The sequence below is a fragment of the Ailuropoda melanoleuca genome, chromosome X (assembly GCF_002007445.2).
Source record: "Ailuropoda melanoleuca isolate Jingjing chromosome X, ASM200744v2, whole genome shotgun sequence".
In the NCBI taxonomy this organism is placed as follows: domain Eukaryota; kingdom Metazoa; phylum Chordata; class Mammalia; order Carnivora; family Ursidae; genus Ailuropoda; species Ailuropoda melanoleuca.
Window position 1 is genome coordinate 36,814,283 of NC_048238.1, and position 18,904 is coordinate 36,833,186.

Consider the following 18,904-nt stretch of genomic DNA (forward strand, 5'->3'; position numbering starts at 1 on the left):
ATATCCAAAATGACTGCAGCCAAATCAAAATGTTTAACAGAAAGATAAATTTAATGTTAGCAAGTACATTTGATAATTGTCCCAGGAAAGATTTTGGGTAATTGAATGGAAGTATTTTTCAAGTAATCTTCGATAGTCAGCATTTTATTTTTTTATTTTTTGATGGTCCATGTTTTAAATGTGCCGCAGAGACATTTATCTCAGAGATTCAGCAAAGCAGCCTCACCTCCTGTGTCAGAGTAAAAGTGATCAGCATCTGATTGGAGAAGATGCTGAACGTTTACTCCATTTGTAGCAAGAATATCTCCACTTTTCTCTAAGATTTCCCAGAACCCTCCTGAGGCCTCAAGCAATTCATGCAGTCATCCACTAAACATTTATGGAGCCACTGCTGTGTGCCAGCCACTCTTCTAGGTGCTTTCCATGTAGCAGAGAATCAAACAGACAAAGAATCTGCTTTTAAGCAACAAGACTTCCAGTGAGAGAAGGTACACAATGAATCAATAAGCAAACAGATAGGTCTAGTTGTGATAAGTGCTATGGGAGGAAATACGGCAGGGTCAAAGGATGGATTGTTACAAGGTGGGCTGCTAGTGCCTTTTTAGAGCAGCTATTCGGGGATAAGTCCGCTGAAAAGCTAACCTATAAGCAGAGATCTGAATCAAGTGAGGAAGTGAATGAATGAAGATTTCTAGAGGAGGAGCATTCTAGGGAGAGAGAATCATAAATGCAAAGGCCCAGCTGGTGTTGTAGAGGTCCAACAAGAAGGCCTGAACGCCTGGAGTCGAATGAGGCAGGAAAACAGTTGGGAGATAAAATCAGGAGAGACCCAGGGGCCAGTCCTCAGAGATCATGGCTAAGATTTTCTACTGAGAGACAAAAGAAAGCCATCGAAGAGTTTGAAACAGAGTGACATGACCCAACTTTTGTTTTAAAAGGAACTTTCTGTTTGCTTTGTGTGGAACAATGGTGGAAACGAACAGATCAGTGGGGAGGCTATTGGAATCATCCAGGAGAAAAGGGTGACAGTGATAGAAATAAAGAGAAGTGGTTGGATTCTGGATATATTTTTAAATAGAGATTATGAGATTTGCTGATAGACACTATCTGGGGTGAGGGGGGGAAAAGGGGGTCAAGTCAATGCAATTATTAAGAAGAATTCCACGTTTAACTTGTTTCTCTTCCTTTTCTCCAAGAGCCATCTTTTATCTCCTGAACATTCACTTGCTTTTAACTGCCTGAAGTATTTACCATGCCCCCAGCCCTACAAATGTAGGCTCCAACACAACTCTACCATTTCTACTTCTTTTTCCCGAAAAAAACCCTCTGAGCCTTATTCCTGCCTGTTCCCTATCCAATGCTCACCCACCACCCCATTCAAAACCCTGTGCCCTGACACTAACTTTTTCATTTAGGTGTTAAGCAGAAAATACCTGATGTAATTAACTCATAATCCAGATAGAAAAGACTAACAGCCTAAATTAGAAAAGCTTTCTTCTTAGGGAGGTTATTTTAAAGAGCTTTCAAATCACCCAAATGAGCCATTTTCTTGTGGGTGAATACTCTTAAGTAGTAATGGGTTTTATGATCACTTGTGAATTACACTCAGTTGATGACTGCCCCCAACCCACGCAGGTCTTATGATGACTGGGCTCAGAGCTCAGGCTTTATAAAATAAAGGAAGCTACAAGGGAAATGAATTATTATCGTTATCTTTAAAAAGCAACACCATCATAGCTTGCTTATCATTATTAATGAAAGAAGAAAAGAGGTGGAAAATGTGAACAAAACCTATAACAAATGCAGATATTTGTCTTTATTTGGACCTAGCAATTTTGGAAGGTTCCTCACAGCAGCCTGACTTGGTATAGATGCCCAGGGAAAGGCTCAGGACTTAGCCTGCTATATCATCTGACTCAGAGTGATATTGGGGTGTCCCTTCCTGTTATCACCTTGAATTATCTATTGACATGGCTGGCATTTAGTTTCTATCATTCTGGTTTTGCAGATTAAGTTTCTAGGCGGACGAGAAGAATCTGGATATTTTTGTGTCAAATCTGGCACGCACACATGCACACACACACACACACACACTAAAACCAGAAACTAAAAAAAACCCCAAAAAACTCTCATTACTCGCTATCCCTTTTCCTTCGAGGAAATATGAACAAATAAAATCTTATAGGTTGTGTACCCGGATTCGGGTATCTATTGAGTAACTAGAATAGTGGAGCTAGAGGCGGTTTCATCCACTTCAATTTTGTCATAGCAATGAAAGCACATATACTTAGAACCACACATCATCTCAAATGGAGGGTGGTGTATGGAAAATCAGCTGGCTGTGCTATGTCAGACTGCTGGTTGCCAATATAATATCCACTCTGTCTTTCTCCCTTTGTTAAAAATTGCCAATTTTAATTGGGAAGGTAACAGATCTAGCCAAAAAAAAAAAGTTATCTCCCAGCCTACAGTGTTTCTAGGTTGCCCAGGTGACTAAGATCTACCTAATAAGATATAGATGGAGTTGTTGGGAGAAAATTTTGGAAAAGGTCTTACAAAGAGAAAGAGACAGCTAGCGAAGATTCCTTTTGTATTTCTCACTTTTTAATTTCTCACTTGAATTTGATGAAATTATTAGAGATCTAGCCACCATCTTGGATCACAAGGCAACCTTCAGGATAGAAGCCGTTTGCTAAGGATACCACAGCAAAAGAGAGGAAGACACTATATCCCTGCTGCATTGAATATCTTTAGACTTATTTCATAAAAGGGAAAGATAAGCTCGTAGTTCTTTTAAGTCACTATTATTGAAAGTCACTGTCACAAGCAGCCACATGTAATTCCTAAATGATACAATGATTTACAGTACTGACTTGTCCCTTGGAAGCCAAGAACATTTTGGCAAACAATAATAAACTAACTAAAAGATATATTTTTAGATTCCTTCTCTGACTACTCCTGCCATTGCCCAATGAGTTCTTGAACAAAGTGGCCACGGTGGCAGGGATGGGGATTACGCATAAGCTCAGCAACGTGGGCTTCCATTCACCAAGGCTGACCTGGCTACAGCCACTGCTGAGCACCCAAACTACCAGCAGCAGAAACCAGAGTCTTTAATATGACACCATTCACCGTGGTGATCAGCCAGCTATCTGTTTCCATCATGGAAGGGGCGGTGTTTTATTCTTACTGGAACAGACATTCCATTTGGTGTGGATTTTCCTTCTTTGGACAAAATGCTTCCAGCAAAACTATCATCCATAGACTCAGAGGATGCCTTATCCACTCATGGTTTTGCACGCAGCCTTGTTTCCAACCAAGGAACTCACTTCATAGCAAATAAAGGGTGACAGGGGGCCCAGACTCATGGAATTCACAGGTCTAACCATGTTCTGTAACATCTTGAAGCAGCTGACTTGATAGAGTAGCAGAATGGCCTTTTGAAGATGCAGGCGCAGCACCAGGTAAGTAACAATACCTTACAAAGCTGAGCAAAGTTCTCCAGGAGGCTCCATAAGATCTAAATCAGCATCCAATATATGATGCTGTTTCTACCTTAGCCAGTTTCCATAAACCCAGGAATCAAGGGGTGGAATTGGGAGTGGTACCTCTCACTCTTACCCCAAGTGATACACTAGCAGAATTTTTGCTTTCCACCCCTGTGACTTAAGGCTCCAATGGTCTAGAGGCCTTAGTTCCAAAGAGAAGAATGAGGGTCCACCAAGGGACCCAATCATGATGGCTCAAAATTGAAAGTTGAGACTGCTGTCTAAGTGTCCTGTGCCACTGAATGAATAGACAGAGAAGATGGTAACTCCGGATGGGTTGATTAATCCTGGTAACCAATGGGAAATTGGGTCACTACTATCGTACAATGGGGACAAGGAATGAGAAAGAATGTCTGCCTCTTGGTGCTCCCACATCCTATGATTAAAGTTATGGAAAACTGTAACAACTTAATTCAGGCAGGGGTCTTAAAAGCCCAGACCCTTCAGAAATGAAATTTTGGGTCCCTCCACCAGGTAAAGATCCAAAGGAAATGAGGTGCTTGCTAAGGACAAAGGGAATAGTTATAAATACCTACCACATGCACATGACCACTGCAGAAATGAGGACTGCAGTAGTTATATTTACTCTTTATTGCAATATTTGTATTTAATAATTTAATTTTTATACAGCATTTAATATTTTAATATATTGCTCTCTGTCATCTCCTTTTCATCTAGCATAGGACCTATTAAAAACTGTTAACTTTCTGTCATCTTTAAGTTACATAAGAAAGGATGCATAAATTGACAAGGAGAAGAATGACTGCTACCCAAAGACACAAAAGGAAATTTCTATCCTCTTCTGGGAAAAGAAGTATCGTGTTTTCTGTTTTATGTAGTATAATCTTTATTTGGGGATTAAGTCTGGTTCAAGGAGAGGTACTTGAGTTTGAAGTCAACAAAAATGGACTGTGGTAGCTTTGTAATGTGTCAATCAGGCTAGGTTAACTACATTTCCCAGAATTCATTCTCTTGTTTCTGGTTAGGTTTGGCTACAAGTATATTCCAAATCAGTTGCCGCAATTGTCCACTGTTGTAATTCAATCATTAATGTACCTGTGGTTGGCAGAGAAATGGTGCCCCAGAGACGTCCATATTCTAATCTCTAAAATATGTGATATGTTACATTACATGGCAAAGGGGAAGTAGGGTTACAGATGGAATTTAAGTTATTAATCTGCTGACCTGAAAACAGGGAGATTCTTTTGGATTATCCAGGTGGGCCTAATGTTATCACAAGAGTCCTCAAAAGTGAAAGTGAGAGGCAGAAGAAGAGTCGGTGTCAAAGTAATTAACACTTGACCAGCCCTCGCTGGCTTTGAAGATGGAAGGGGGCCATAAGTCAAGGAATGTGGGTAGCCTCAGAAACTGGGAAAGGCCAGAAGATGGACTGTCCCCAGAGCCTCCAGGAGAGAACCCAGCCCTGCCAACGCCTTGATTTTTAATCCCAGAAAGACCATGTTGAACTTCTGGCCTCCAGATCAGTGAGAAAATAAATTTTGTTGTTTTAAGCCACTAAATTTGTGGGACTTTGTCACAATAGCTGATACAGTACCTGCACACTACCTGATACAGGACACTTCATTGACCTTCCTCTGTTGTGTGCCTTAATTACTCACTACCTCGCTATCCTTGAGTCACTTCCCAGATAAACTCATTGTACCTGAATCCTTGTCTCTGGTCTGCTCTCTGGATATCTAAACTAAGACACTCCCTGTCTTCAACGAATTCTACTAAAATGACCAAAAATATGTAAAAATCAGGCATAATCTGTATAATGATTAGGAGGTAAGGACAGATATTAGTAACAAGCCAAAAATGCATTGTACAAATTGGCTTACCTTGAGGAAACTAATAAATATGGCATATTTCAGCAAGATTGGCTGGCAAATAAAAGGAAGCAAGTAATTACTATCACTCCACAGAACCAGGAAAATCCCCATCTGAGAAGGAGGAGCTATAAAAAAGGGCTTCCAAGACAAAGTAGATGTGATAAAAGACAAAGTACACAAGGAAGCATACCAAAATTTCTCAGAAAGATTAGGTAAATATAGCATTCACTCTCAGTTTTCTCTTGGTTGCAAACAAAAGAAAGTAAAAACTGGTATTATATTGATTCTTACATGGGTGAATCTCTCAGAAGGAGAAGGCTGAGCTCCCACAACCTACACATTAAAAACTAGAACAAAATAATTCAGAGAAGAAACAGCTCCTTTTCTATTAAGTTGAGTTCTTACTAATTGTATTCTTCAGGTTTCTCCAGAGAAACAGAAGCAAGAGGACCTGTGTGTGTGTGTGTGTGTATCCTTCCTGCTGAGGTCAGTCTTTGTTCTGTTAAAGCCTTTAACTGATTGGACGAGGCTCACCCACATAATGGAAGGCAATCTGCTTTACTCAAAGTCCACCAATTTAAATGTTAATTTCATCCAAAAACATTGTCAAAACAACAGAATAACGTTCGACCAAATATCTGGACACCATGGCCCAGCTGACACATAAAATAAACCATCATGCTTGTTCCCAAGCCCCTTCCTGGGAAGGAAGTTCTTCCTGGGAAAATGGGAGTTCTATCCTGACCCAGGAACACCATGTTCCCAGTGTGAATGAGCTAAGCTGTGGAGGAGGTCATCTGAAACCAATCTAAATCCTACAAAGGCTGTTTGAGCTGCACCCATCAGAACTCACAGGCAGCCACTGAAAAGAAACCATTTGGAAAATCAATTAACTTTCCTGTCATGAGGTTTTCTCTCCATAGCTCACTCCCCACTGCATGTAGACAATTTAATTCAACGTCTAACAAAATATAGCTACAGGAAACAGAAATACTTTCATGTTCCCAATTTCTGGGACTAGAAGATTTGGATTCTGACACAGAATCCATCTCAAATCTCAGTATTCAAAGAACTTGGAGTCCCCTTGGTAAAGCTGAGGCTATAAAGAAAAACCACTAGACTTTTGAAAAGTACTTTGAGCAAAATAAAAAGGCCACTTGGGGATTCAGAATAAGTGTATCCATGTGAAACTGTTTTATACCAAGAAAAGTTAAGTTAAAAAAAAAGTTTAATTTGCATCTTCAGTTATATTTGTTGGAAATCTGTACTCATTGTGTTAGAGTAGGCAGTTAGTCAGGCTCTAACAGGGTACCTGGAGGTCAGCAACAAGGAGTCGTGGCCAGCTACGGAGAAGGTCAGAGGCCTGTCCTGTTGGTACTCCAGAAGAAGCTGGATCAAACTAGACAGGCCCAAGATGGCGGATGCCATGACAGGAAACCCCTGACCAAATAAGGAAGAAAAAGCACAAAACCCTGCTTCCTGTCCCAAGTAATAAATATTCTTCCCCCTAGTTAACAACAGTCGACGATAGATAGAAACCTAACCTCCAGGTCGCCCAGCTTACTAGCTTGCTAGCTCTCCCCACCCCACCCCTCCACCCTGGCTCTCCCCCCTTCTCTCTCCCTCTCCCACTCTCACTCTCCCTCTCCCTTGAGCTCACCAGCTCTCATATCTCAAAAGTGTACTTTTCACTTTAACAAGCTTTCCTGCTTCTGTTACTCATTTGCTGTGCTGCGTGTCTGTCTTTGAATTCATTCTCGTGAAGAACCTTTGGACACTCCTTTGGGTCTGGCTTGGTGGAGGCCCCAGGGCCCAGGGTCTCCCCAGTTCACCTGGCAACATCTTTTTGGTGACCACGAAAGGAAAAGGTAACAGTGGGTTGGGCCACCCTCTTCATCAGTGAGTCTCCAAGGCTCATCTCCTTGCGTTGGAGAGTTGCTTAGTCCCTGTTCTTTTACTCTCTCTTTCTGATCTACCCGGGAACCGGACAGTCTGGTAGCATTTATGACACACTGATTTTCAGCTCTAAAGAATAAAAGGACACTTGTTATTTCCTGCCAAAAGGTGTACTTAGGCAACTAAGGACCATGGGAAATGTCTCAGGTTATTTCTAGAGACGTGTAGCAGTCCTAAAGGGAACTCACTTTTCTTTTTCTTTTTTTAAGATTTATTTATTTATTTGAGAGAGAGAGAGAGAGCAGGGGGAAGGGCAGAGGAAGAGAGAGAATCTCAAGCAGACTCCCTGCAGAGTACAGAGCCCGACACAGGCCTCGATCCCTGGACCCCCCTTTCATGGTAATTAATTTCTGGCTTGCCAGGGGTCACACACGTAAGGATTGATCATCCAGTGCTCTGAGACCCCCTCGTTGTCTTAAACTCACAGCGGAAGAAACCCAGACTGCTTCACGGCCACTAATGAAGTGACACAAGCACCACACACAGAGATCCATTACACCGATCCCTAGGTGAATGTCCGGTATTCCCAGGCTGTCTGTATCTCATCAGAAATATTTCTTTTGGTCCTTTTCTTTTATGTTAACATGTTGTGCTTATTTCTCTCATCTTTTCTGACTAACTACAGACACTCCTCTCAGCGCTTTTGCGTCGGCTCCATCTGACAACAGCTGGAAAGGGGACGACTCAGAACCCACACTGGGCAGATCAAGTGCATTCAGGCTCGCCTTATTTTTTTTTTCCCTAACTCATTTGTATTTATTACAACCTTTTAAAGCAGAATGTGACTTGAGCACTACATCTCCACTCACAAAACTCGCTGAGTTATTTTTTGGACAGCTTTACAACACACCTAGGTAGCCTTATAATTTTGCTACTCTCAACAATGCTCTTCTTTGGAAAACAAGCCCTATAGCTAGTTACTCCTATCAAATTGGTTCAAATTGGTTCAGTTTCACGTACTAGTTTCCAGAGGCCTGGTACATGCAGTTGGTAACTATTGGGGGGGGATAGAAGATTTAGAAAGTAGGTCCTAGGGGCGCCTGGGTGGCTCAGTCGATTACGTGTCTGCCTTCGGCTCAGGTCATGATCCCGGGATCCTGGCATCAAGTCCCGCTTAGGGCTCCCTGCTCAGCACAGACCCTGCTTCTCCCTCTCCTTCCCGCTCATGCTGTCGCTATCTTTGTCTCTCTCTCTCTCAAATCAATAAATAAAATCTTTTATAAATAAATAGATAAATAAATAAATAAAGTAGATCCCAGAAGGTGAAAATTGTTTTGACCAGTATTTTTCTTTAAAACTCAGAATGCTTCAGTGACAAAAAAAATTCAGTCTTACTAAGGAATCCGCTTGATAGCTAAACACTTCAAACTACACAGTTAACATTAGGTTATGTAGCACATGTTACAAACAAACGTTACCTTACCCTGTTAAAATAAGCCAACACAAAACTAGGAAAGGAAAGCTAGGCTTCAGCTCTGACATATCACAGTATCACACTCAGAAATAGAAATCTCATTTTCAAGGACGGTTCTTCTTTACTTTGGTTAACATTTTAAAAATCTGTATGGCATGACAAGAAGTACTTAAGGGGAAGATAAGATTTCGATTTCTGAGTGGGTTCACTTTAAGAGATGATCCTGAGAGTGCGGGAGGCTTGCCCTTATGCCAAGCAGTGTTTGGAGGTTGGTTTCATGTCTCCTGGATCATGGGATGCTCTGATCCCTCCCCATGCTTCCTCTCATACCTACTTTCACATTTTCCTCCACCAGTGGTGGGGCAAAGGACACCTGCAGGACGTTCTGCCACCTATCACAGAGATCTTATAACTCTCACTGTTGTGCTTGCCTGGGTCACCATAAAATTAGCTATAAGCCATTTCACGTCCTAGCAAGGGACCCCAACCAATGAGACTTTTCCCTGTGGATTTGCCTTATTCACCACTTAATTGAATGCCATTCAATCCAAGCAATTCAGGGATTCAGAGAATTGGAAAACAGAGGTTAATTCCACCTGCACTGGCTGCCAAGTAGAAGGGATCGAAAGACCTCTGCGGGTCCAGACCAGAAATATATAGACCATTAAAGGGACCCCCACTCACGGTGGCCACTGTTTGCCACCAACTGTTGAGAGGCCTATCGGTTATTCAGCTATCTTGGACTCATGACAATGTCTACTCCTAACGAATCCACCCCGGGACTTCAGGGTTACACTGTTCTCATCATTCCTATGCTGGTCTTTAGGAAGGCTGACATTCCTGGAACCGCAGGCACTGGATGAGGTATAAGCCCTGGGATGCCTGGGTCAGCCAAGTCATCCCACAGACTGCCAGCCATTGCTGTGGTGACACGGCAAAGGGGCAGCAGCCTGGGGATGCCCGTGGTCCACTTGCCATCAGAACTCTCCGAGAGAAAGCTCCTAATTAAGGTCCTATCAAGATCCTGGGAGAGAATCAGCTCTCCACGGGATAATAGGACCCTGGGCTTCTATCGAGGTTCTCAGGAGAAGGCTGGAGCCCCCTCTCGAGAATGTAAACCCAGGAATAGTTGTTCAGGAGTCAACTCTCCCTGAAGACAATGGAAAATTCCACTTCTGTCTGCAAAAATTCTCCCCTAAGTTGCATCTTGAGACACCATGATCAGCTCCCATTAAAAGGCCTAAAAAAAGAAACAAAAATTGCTGGTTCACCAGATTACATACAATCTCAGGGCAGGGGAGGCAAGTCATGTTGATTGAAAGGAAGGATGGGCAGGGGCTTTCCCTTTGGGAGGCAGGCTAGACCAAAGACGTCTGCAGGTCAGGGACACTCAACTGAACCAGGGACGATAGTTGGATGGTTCCAGGGAGATGTCCCTGGGGCCCAGACTATCCAAGGCGACACCCATCGGGTTCATCAGGGATGCGTCTAGCCCAGAAGACTGTCACTATCTTTCCTCTAAATGGGTAATAACCAATCCTCGATCCCATCTGACAGTCCCTTAGGACGCATCTTGAGAAACTGGAACCAGTTTGACCCTGACACCTTGTATGTTTCCTTCCCAAGCCCACTTCTCTTGTAACACTGTTGACCTCAACGTGAACTAGAGGACAGGGACGCCTGACAAAAAAATAAATAAATGGTAGTCTTAACTGTAACACCATATTACAATTTGATCCCTTCTGGAAAATGGACCCAGGTCCCATATGGTCACACCTTTATGGCCCTATACCAAAACGCTGTTTTGTCCATACTCCTTTAGAGGGCCTGAGGACACGCCTCTCCTAACCCTCTATTCCACAATTCACCATCAGCTCAGCTGCTTCAGGTGACTTCTACCTCTATTCTGTTACTCCTCCCCCTTACCTATGTTCTGTCCTGTTCTCTGTGTGCCACACCCATCGTCTCTCTTGTAAATAGTTGCAGCCAAGGTGGCATACATGCCTCCCTTTGTTTTTCCCCGAGTCACTTGTCTCCTCTTTGTTTGCTTCTGCTTTTGTGTGTAAGATCTGGAATCTGTCCTGAGAAGACTGGATGAGTGTTGCCTGACTCTCGTGGTATGGGGGGCTTTCTCCCTCATTCATTTCCCGGGCTAACGGCTGTGATACTTGGAGCTAATTGGCTGGCTGGTCTACCTCAGGATGGGGACTTCGAGGAATATTCTCAAGCAGCTGCCAAAACTCCTTTTGCTTTCGGGGAGGTTCCCTGTCTTCTCCGGCCTGACAAAGACTGCCTATTTATATTTTCTGTGGGTGGAAAGAAACCATACGTCGGTTCATTTGTCTGAGCTGATGAGCTTTAGGGCTAAGAGTCCTCTTTCTCTGCCCTCTGGGCTGTTCTCTGCCTCCAGCCTTGTAGGCAGCACCTCATCTCTTCTGCCTCCCCCTCCCCCTCCCATTCGCACCACCATGGACATAACCAGCTCCCATACCATCCTCTGTGCCTCCAATGTCACTGGCTCCTGCCCCTCCTACCTTCACTAAGGGGGTAAAAAAGCACCCCAAGCTGTTGGGCTACCTCCTTATGAGGTTCAAACTAAGTCCACTCCCAAATCAGCATGAAGGGGCCCCAGGGTTCCCCTGGAATCAAAACCATCCACTTCAAATTTCCCCACAGGAGCCCCAAGTACAATTGACAGTGGGGAACAAATTGAATTTTGGTGGACACAGGTGCAACATAGCCTGTATTAAAGCTAATTAAGTGTGCTGGCTCCATTAAGACAGACACGTCTTTAGAGTTATTAGCATTAAATATAAAACTTTTGTTCTCCCAAGGTTTACTAAATGTCAAAGAAGCTCGTGTTATCTCTGTTGCAACTTGTCAGCAAAAAGATGACTTAATATGATGGTTAATTTTGTCTGTCTCATAAAGTTTTCATGGGTGATAATTAAGAACAAATAGGTTGGATAAACAAAAAGGTTTTATAGGTAAAACTTTTAAATAGCTTTCAAAACCTTCAGTAACTTGAAACTTTGAAGTTGTGCTAACTTAAATGATAATTGGGTTGAATTCATTGGATACCTAAGTATTTTTCAAAGAAGATAAAATACTAAAGCATTGATTACCGAATGCAGATTGTCCACTTTGGGCCTGTTTTTGGGGAAAAACAGGATACTTGGGTCTATTAGTACACATGCTTTTTGTTTTCTTGAAAGATTGTACCACGGAAAAACATAGGTCTTTAGAAATTATGAAATGTATTCATAGATTTCAGATAAAGAATTCTGATACAACAGTTCACAACTGGTTACTACCTAACTTTCATTAGAGACTAAGGGTTCTGAGAGTTAAAATTCTGCTAAATATAGGGACATCTGGGTGGCTCAGTCGGTTAAGCACCCAAATCTTGGTTTCAGCTCAGGTCATGATCTCATGGGCCATGGGATCGAGCCCTGTGTCGGGCTCTGCGCTCAGCGTGGAGCCTGAAAGATTCTCTCCCTCTGACCCTCCCCCCACTCATGCTTTCCCTGCCCCCCTCTCTCAAATAAATAATAAATAAATAAATAAATCTTTTTAAAAAATTTTGTCAAATGTAATTAAGACTGATAGAAATAAGGGAAGCAACTCTGTATGAAAGGAAAGTAAGATGTATTTTTGATTAAAAAAAAGGTATGAGGCATGAGAATACATTAAGAAGTATGTGCAATTAGAACTACGATTGAAATGAATGGATTTTTGTTGGGGGGGGGGAGGGACAGAGGGACAGAGAGACTTTTAAGCAGGCTTTGGCCTTGTCTCACAACCCTGAGATCATGACCTGAGCTGAAACTAAGAGTAGGCCACTTAACCTACTGAGCCACCCAGGCACCCTGAAATGAATGGATTTTAAAAGTACATTGGTATATGATTGAAATTCTGCTTTTCTTTCTGTTAAAGAGACAAAGTTTTCTTGGATTGTTCATCTGCTCTTGGTAAGAAATTATAAACAAAGGGTTTTGTTTTTAATTCTTTATCTGCCCAGAAAACCAAAGCTTCTACGTTTTATCTTTATCAGGTCTTTGATTACTTAAGAAATTTAAAACTTCTCAATACCAAAGGAGCTAAGTTTTGCTAACAACTATATAACTTCCTGTGGAATTGCTTATTGCCACCTTGGTTAAACATAAATATTGAAATTTGTAATGATCTGTAATCCTATTTAGGCACGTGCCTTAAAACTTTCTGAGGGTTTTAACAAACTTCCTGAGATTTGAACTGTAAAGGAAGTCTCTTTGACTAGTTACACTTGTCTATTTTGTCTGTTAAGTTACATGGGAAGCATTGTCAAACAAATAATGATAAGCCTTAGGTTGTATATGGCATGTGTAAATGCTATAAATGTTCTAGAAATTATATGAAATTCTTAAAGTTTTAATATGTTCTGGCAAAAGGTTATCACTTGACGTTCTAATTATTAAAATGTTCCATGTCACAGAAATAACTAGATTTCCTTGTCAGCTGCATTATAATGAACTCTCATCAGATCTTTAACCATGTCTATTTCTGAGTTTTTTTGTCGTTTATAGTTATTGTTCTGATGCTCTTGCAAAATGTGTTTCGTCTTCAAGGAGATTCATGGAAAGGGCTTTTGACAAATACAGATTTCTAATATACTTAAGATCATAAAACTAAACTGAGTAGGAATTTCCAGAACTAATGGGAAAGCTGCATTCAAACAGAACAAGAATTAATAACCTAGGACTAAATGAATTTAGGAAGGTGATTATGGGTTGTTTTTTGGTTTTTGTTTTTACTTTTGTTTGAAACATTGCTGGTTCTCTGATGTTTGCTCTTCTAGACTTAAGGAAATTTTTAAAGATATCTATGACTTACAGAAATATGATAAAATATTCCTTTGTGAACCAATTGAAACACTTATCTTTTCTCCCTACCTGAACCTCCTGAAATTCAGAAACTCTCAGGGAGTATTCTTTCATGGCAATTTAATTTGATTAAGTTCAGTGAGAATCTATTCTCCTGTTAACAGGACACCATTGGAATCATTGGTTATTTTACCAAGCCTTTGACTGGAATGTCGTATTTGAGAGACATGCACAGACTCAGATATGATCAGGTAACTTTAAGGAATTAAGGCTGACTTTGTGGGGCCAATGAAGCCCCTTGGAAATGTTGGCCTGGTACCTTGCTTACGGAGTACTCAGCCACCTTACCAGGTGAGTAAAGAACGTCACTTTCTGGAGGGTGCAAGAAACTCAGGACATTTGGGGCACCTAAATCTATAGGTAATGCAGGCAAGTCTGATGACAATTATTTGGCTTGCATCTGGCCACGAGAGGCTATTAAAAGTTCAGTCTAGAGACTCCTTGTGAAAAGTTCTAGTAAAGTAAACTTTAAAAAGCTTATATGGCCAATCACTATTCTTGTTGCACTTATGTAAATAATTCAGCCAAATTTGTTTAAACTGGACTTGTTTTACAAATTAGTCTTGATTTGGCTATCTTTGATAAAAATGAGGGTGATTATAGAGAGAAATTATGTTTCAATAACACATCTTTTTAATATTTGATTTTAATACTATTTATTATAAACCAGACTAGATCCTAAATTCTTCTAGTGTCCTCAAATATCTGGCTCTGGCCCTCCAAACTATGGTTTCTAATCTTCTTTCATTCTTTGGAATTTAAGTCATTAAAAACTAAAACTGTCCTTTTTCCTGAAGCTCTGCAAACTAAAGCTGGACAAATTTAGGTCAACTTCGGAAAAACTGCCACAAAACTCGTGTACAGACAATCTTTGTGCCTGTTCTATAGGCCATTCAAAATGATCACCAGAGACGACTGAATTACAAACCAGAAAAACCCATCTGATTGCTACTGCCTTATCCCACTCCATCTGAGGGTGCTTTGAGCCTGACATTTAGAAATCTCCTCACTGACAGCACTCAGGGATCAGGCACTGGGTTTATAATTTACTCCAAACATTAACCTATGTTTTTCTTTTGTTTCCATAGAAGTGCCTCTTATTAATTACCTGATTGCTTGCTAAACAAAACCGAGTCTATATGATGGCCCACACCACCTGCTATACCCCTATATTAACTCCTCCTGTGAAGTAAGAATCCATCTGGAGAAAATCGGCCAGCAAGCTACTTGGGCAAGAGGCCCTTGACTACATTCTCACAAAACTGAGGGGAGTCTACACATTGTGTTGTGTATGGATCAGTTCATCTGGAGAGGTTAAAGAAAGCTTCTAGGTCATTGGGACAGTAACTAACTGGACCACAGTTCCCCATAAACCCACCCCTACCTCCTCCTCCTGATGAGACTCCTTGTTCTTCTGGCTTCCAGGCCTTTCACGGCTACACCTTCTTGTTGGACCCTTAATAACCATATTCCTTATTCTAATGTTTGGACCTCATATCCTAAAGTTACTAACAAAATGGATTCTCTCTCACCTCAGTCAGATAAATCTCTAGATGGTGGTCTGCAACAGCCCTGAAATAAATGACTATCAAGACCCACTAGACCAAGTCACAATGTCCTTTACTCTCCACTGGCCATCCAGGCTTCCTAAAACATAGATAGCAAGGATTTCTGGAGCCCTCTGGCAGGGTGAACATCCCACACCAGCATGAAGTAGTTACAAAAGATGGACCATGGCCCATTTTCCCTTAAGATTTCAAGGGCCCAGAGTCCTTGAGGAAGAAATGTCCGAGTAGACAGTCAGGCTCTAACAGGATACCTGGAAGTCAGCAACAAGGAGTCATGGCCAGCTATGGGGAAGGTCAGAGGACTGACCTGGTAGCAGTTCACAAGAAGCTGGATCAAACCAGACAGGCGCAAGATGGCGGATGCCAGGACAGAAAACCTCTAACCAAATAAGGAAGAAAAGGCACAAAACCCTGCTTCCTGCTCCATGTAATAAATATTCTTCCCCCTAGTTAACAACTGTCAATAAAAGATAGAAACCCAACCCCAAGGGTGCATTGCTCGCTTCCTGGAATGCTCTCTCTTTCTCTGCCTCCCTCTCCCTTCCTTTCTCTTTCTCTCTTTCTCTGTCCCTCTCCACCCCTTCTTGGCTGTCATATCTCAAAAGTGTACTTTTCACTTTAATAAACTTTCCCATTTGTGTTACACATCTCCTGTGCTGCATGTCTATCCTTGAATTCATTCCTGTGACAAGACCAAGAACCTTCGGGACTCCCAGTTCACCTGGCAACAAGTGAAAGAATATAACATTGGGAAAGATTGCATTCTGATGAAAACTAAGATTACTAAATGTAAACATACAATAGAGATGGTAAAGAGTGGACTGAAAAATGCAAAAAAAAAATAGTTCTTTTAACAATTAAGGAAAAGACAGGATGAGGAAATAAAGCTTATAAATAAAATGAATAAAAATATAAGGATATGTTTTTCTCTTTTATTTTCCACAGAATCGGATGACGCAGGTTAAATGGAATAGGAATTTCAGGCAAATACCCTGTTTGTCCCTCCAGATCCACTTGCTGTCTTTTCCACCCTGCTCTTTGTCCTATGAGGCAGACCTATCGAGATGGCTTCAAGGGTTCAGTCTATTAGAGGCACTGGCAGGAGACGGGAATGTGGGAGGAGAACAAGGCCCAGATATCTATTCCTCCAGCTGGCCACTGCTTTACAGTGGCCATGTTCCTCTACTGAAGGTCACAGCCCCTACACCTAGCCCTCTCCTAGACCCAGGTGCAGCCCACAGTTCTTTCTACATCCTGGAAAACTCTCCTTCCCTGTACCCTTTCAGACCCAGGGCTAGTAATTGAACCTCAGCTGTTTTATTCCTCATGCTTCGCCATCCCTTTGCTTTCCTTTAACCCTTTCCAAACCTTTGTAAGTCATTTAACTCTACTCAATTACCTTATTTGAGATTGCATCATTATTACGCTACCCGAAATTGGCACGGATGTATCAATGAGCCCTGTTGCTCAACTATAGACCCCAACAGTTGAAACCAGAAGTAGATGAGCTGGCTTAACTCATGCTCTAACTAAAACCCTTTGTGCTCATTTCTTATCGCACTTTCTTTAGGCATTAACGAAGATGTTTTGCAATGACCAGAACTTCCCAACTGCCAGGCCTGGAAAGCCCTGATAAAAACGGAATGCCTAGGCTAGAAGGCCATACCCCACAAGTCCCCTTTTCTGCCCATGGTCCTGTGCTGAACACACACCGACCCCCAACCATGACCACACACTCTCTGCCTGTTTTCTTGCTCATTCCCCCCTGAACCTCTCCCTATAAAACTCTAGCTGTCCATGCTGTGGGCGGAGAGGTTGGTTGGTAAGACTTGAGCCTGCCACCTGCCCGGCTGCCAGCACTCAAAATAAATGTCTCCCTGCCTCTTTTTCAAACCCTAGTCTCTTGAGTTATTGGCTTCTCTTGCAACGAGTTTATCTGAGTTTGTTTGGCAACAGTGTTGTCAAACCCAGCGAGGAGCTGTGCTTTCAATTTGTCCAGCCCCCTGCCAGAATCCCCTAGGACAGAGCATTTGTCCAGGGCAGCATATGGGGCTCACCGGTTCATTTTCTGAGTTAGCGGCAGTAACAGAAGCACTAATTAAAAAAAAATAATAAATAACACGAATAGAGGAAAAACTCCAGGCTTTAGGTCAGAGTGACCCATCTAGCAGAGAAGATAATGAAATAAATCTCTTACTTTGAAATGAAAAAAAAAAAACCCTAGGATAACACAAAGATTAGAAAGAGAATCATAAACTCACCCAGGCAGGGGGAAAAGAAGTTACCAATGATAAAATAATTTTAAAAGATCAGGCTGGTATCAGACCTTTTTCCTGTAATGCTAATTGTCAGAAGACACTGAAGCATCATCAACAAAATTTTGAGAGCCTACTTAAGCTGTAACAGAAAGTTGTTTACAGCCATGCAAGAACTTAGGAGAGTGTACCATCCACAAATAGTTCTAAGTGATCTTTTCTTTCTTTCGTTTTTTTTAAAGCACTTGTGAGCATTTAATGAACCTCCCTCCATGTGGCTTCAAGCTACCAGGACACAGCCCCCCCTGCCCCAACATACACTCTTAATCTTCTCAGCTCTTCTACTGAACAATTTGGACTTCACAAGGACAGGCTGTTTGGGGAGTTTTTCCTTCCCCAAAACTTCGTAGTAGCTCGATCGTGCCACATCAATGTTAGGAGGAGCTCTGGTCTTGTTTTTGGCAGCACTTACTCCTGTCTGCTCACTGACTAACGTCCACAGTTCATCAAGACTGACCGTTGGGCAGAAGCTCTGGTTCCTCTTTAAGTGGGAATGCCTCAGACCAACTTTTCCAAAATAACCTGGGTGATATTTGTGGAATTGGATCCTGTGGTGATGGGTGCCACCAGCATTACCCCAGCCCCCTAAGTGCTTCTGGTGCTTGCTGATGAGGCTGTGGCCATGGCTCACGTGGCCCTGAAGTTTCCGGTTCTTTCTCAGTCTGGATGGCATGTCAGCAGCCCAGATGAAAGACAGTCTGAGTAATATTTTCCAAAGAAGGATAAATTCCAACAAACCAAAAAGTGTATCACAATAAGTAATTTCAATAGAGAGAAAATATGATTTAAAAGCAATTCTGAGGGATGCCTAAGTGGTTCAGTCAGTTGGGCGTCCAACTCTTGATTTTGGTTCAAGTCAAGATCTCAGGGTGGTGAGATCAAGTCCCACATGGGGCTCTGTGCTGGGGGGGGGTCTGCTCACTCGGGGTTCTCTCTCTCCCTCTCTCTCTGCCCCTCCCCTTGCTCACCAGTTTGCTCTCTCTCTCTCTCAAGCAATTGTGCTTAAAAAAGTAATTGTGCTGACTACTTGAGATCAGTAATATTTATGTTCAGTGTTGAAATAATTGTTAACACGGTTATAGAATGTAATAAACAATTTTTGAAAGGACATACAATTATAAAATAAACTAATCTAGGTTTAATATCCCAGATTCTTCTTACAAAAACAGTAAAATAAGGGGGAAGAGATAAAAACGAAATGTACTAATATTTCTTTTTCATTTCTGTTCAAATGAAAAATAGCCCATTATTTTGCAGTTATTTCAAAGGAAAAAAGTATTTTAATGCATAGATAATTACAAAATAACTTAAATAAAACTTCTAAATCACAAACAAAAAGAGCAAGTTAT

The 18,904-nt window shown here is 41.7% G+C and overlaps 1 protein-coding gene across 1 annotated transcript; it reads right to left on the bottom strand.

Moving 5' to 3' along the window:
- Window positions 1–17,414: 17,414 nt before the first annotated feature.
- LOC100469609 (60S ribosomal protein L27a-like) lies at window positions 17,415–18,228 on the bottom strand. Its single transcript, XM_034649509.1, has one exon. It carries the CDS (start codon window positions 18,226–18,228, stop codon window positions 17,776–17,778), a length of 453 nt encoding a protein of 150 aa, XP_034505400.1. The 3' UTR covers window positions 17,415–17,775.
- Window positions 18,229–18,904: the final 676 nt, after the last annotated feature.